General features: G+C 48.8%; 1 protein-coding gene across 1 annotated transcript in view; it reads left to right on the forward strand.

Annotated features, from left to right (window-relative positions):
• The window catches only part of LOC104983426 (E3 ubiquitin-protein ligase Midline-1-like), a gene marked incomplete at its 3' end in the record, with an annotated part of 7,175 nt that extends 5,597 nt beyond the window's left edge, over nt 1-1,578 (forward strand). Inside the window, exon 2 of the mRNA XM_010832867.1 lies at nt 1,178-1,578. Coding sequence (XP_010831169.1) covers nt 1,234-1,578 — 345 coding nt within the window. The remainder of the gene's footprint in view (nt 1-1,177) is intronic.
• Nucleotides 1,579-1,580: the final 2 nt, after the last annotated feature.

Genomic DNA, 1,580 nt, shown 5'->3' on the forward strand with positions numbered 1-1,580 from the left:
AGGGAAGGCAGGCGAGAGTTCACAAAGCAGCAAGTCTTGCCGTCAAGGGGAGCGTGCAGCTGGGCCACCCGAAGACAGCCTGGAGGGGAGCAACAAAGCTGCCAGAGGTCGTGCCCAGGCCAACGTGGCTCTGAGTGTGAGGCTAGACTCCTGCTGGCCATGCCTGTCGCTGGCTACAGTGACAAGCCCTTGATGGGAGATTTTAGGCTGGGAGGGTTGCTTATGGTCCATCGGCAGCCCTTTAAATTTCCTCTGTGGAGCGCGACTACCTTCAAGTGCTTTCTAAACTGCAATTGTCACCATTGTTATAACTTAGCAAGTGAATATTGTAGCCACTATGATCCTTGTTCTCATGAACCACATTGTTAGTACTCAGCTCACCGCAGCCGCTAAAAAGGCCCCCAGATATTTTTCTCCACTTCTCTCTGCCCACCCACGTCCCACTGCTGGATTAAACAATAGAATTATTCAGAAGAGTAACAAAAACATGCCAGAAACGTTGCCTCTATCACAATCATCTTTGTGAAAGTCACTTGTTTTTTTTCTTGGGGGTGTATTTGGGAAACTGACATCCCTGGTTGCAGCGTTATGATTGCCACTGAAACCACGCAATTGATTTCATACACATTTCACTCCCGCTTCTACAATAACTGCCTTTCTCCTCTGAAGCCTGGTTCGGTATCAGAGTAGCAGCCCTTAAAGCACATATACTTAACATGTCAACTCATAAATGCAAGGTCATGAAAGACTCTGTAGTTCATTAATTACTGTTTCTACATTTTTGTTTTAAAACACAAGGAAAACTTGGCCATAACACAATAAGATTATTGTGATTAGATATGGAAATTACAGTTTCAAGAAGTTGCCGGTTTGGAGGGAGACCCTTTAAAGAACAAAATTGCAAAAAAAAACAAAACAAAAAAAACATTAAATTAAAAAAAATGCTGCTTTTGGCGACAGGAACCTTGAGGAGATGTTAGCTGATATGCTGGCTTTGGGTGTCCTTCCCCCTCCCGCCCCCGCCTTATTTCCCCAGTGAATAGAGAATTATTTGGAATGTACACACATTTACCCTCCCGTGACCTGTGTGTGGAATTATTCTGAGATGCACTCAAAGCTGACAGCCCCCCATGGCTGACCCCCTCACGCCTAATCACATCTTACGTTCTGTTTCCAGATAGCTGATCAGCTTCCTTGGATTTCACTGATGACCCAGGAGAGCTTTGCCTGAAGATGGAAACACTGGAGTCGGAGCTGACCTGCCCTATTTGTCTGGAGCTCTTCGAGGACCCTCTCCTGCTCCCCTGCGCACACAGCCTCTGCTTCAACTGTGCCCACCGCATCCTGGTGTCACACTGCGCCACCAACGAGTCCGTGGAGTCCATCACCGCCTTCCAGTGCCCCACCTGCCGACATGTCATCACGCTCAGCCAGCGAGGTCTAGACGGGCTCAAGCGCAACGTCACCCTCCAGAACATCATCGACAGGTTCCAGAAAGCTTCAGTGAGTGGGCCCAATTCCCCCAGCGAGACCCGCCGGGAGCGGGCATTCGACGCCAACAGCATGACCTCGGCCGAGAA

This window comes from Bison bison, unplaced genomic scaffold (assembly GCF_000754665.1).
Source record: "Bison bison bison isolate TAMUID 2011002044 unplaced genomic scaffold, Bison_UMD1.0 scf7180017862570, whole genome shotgun sequence".
NCBI classification, from domain to species: domain Eukaryota; kingdom Metazoa; phylum Chordata; class Mammalia; order Artiodactyla; family Bovidae; genus Bison; species Bison bison.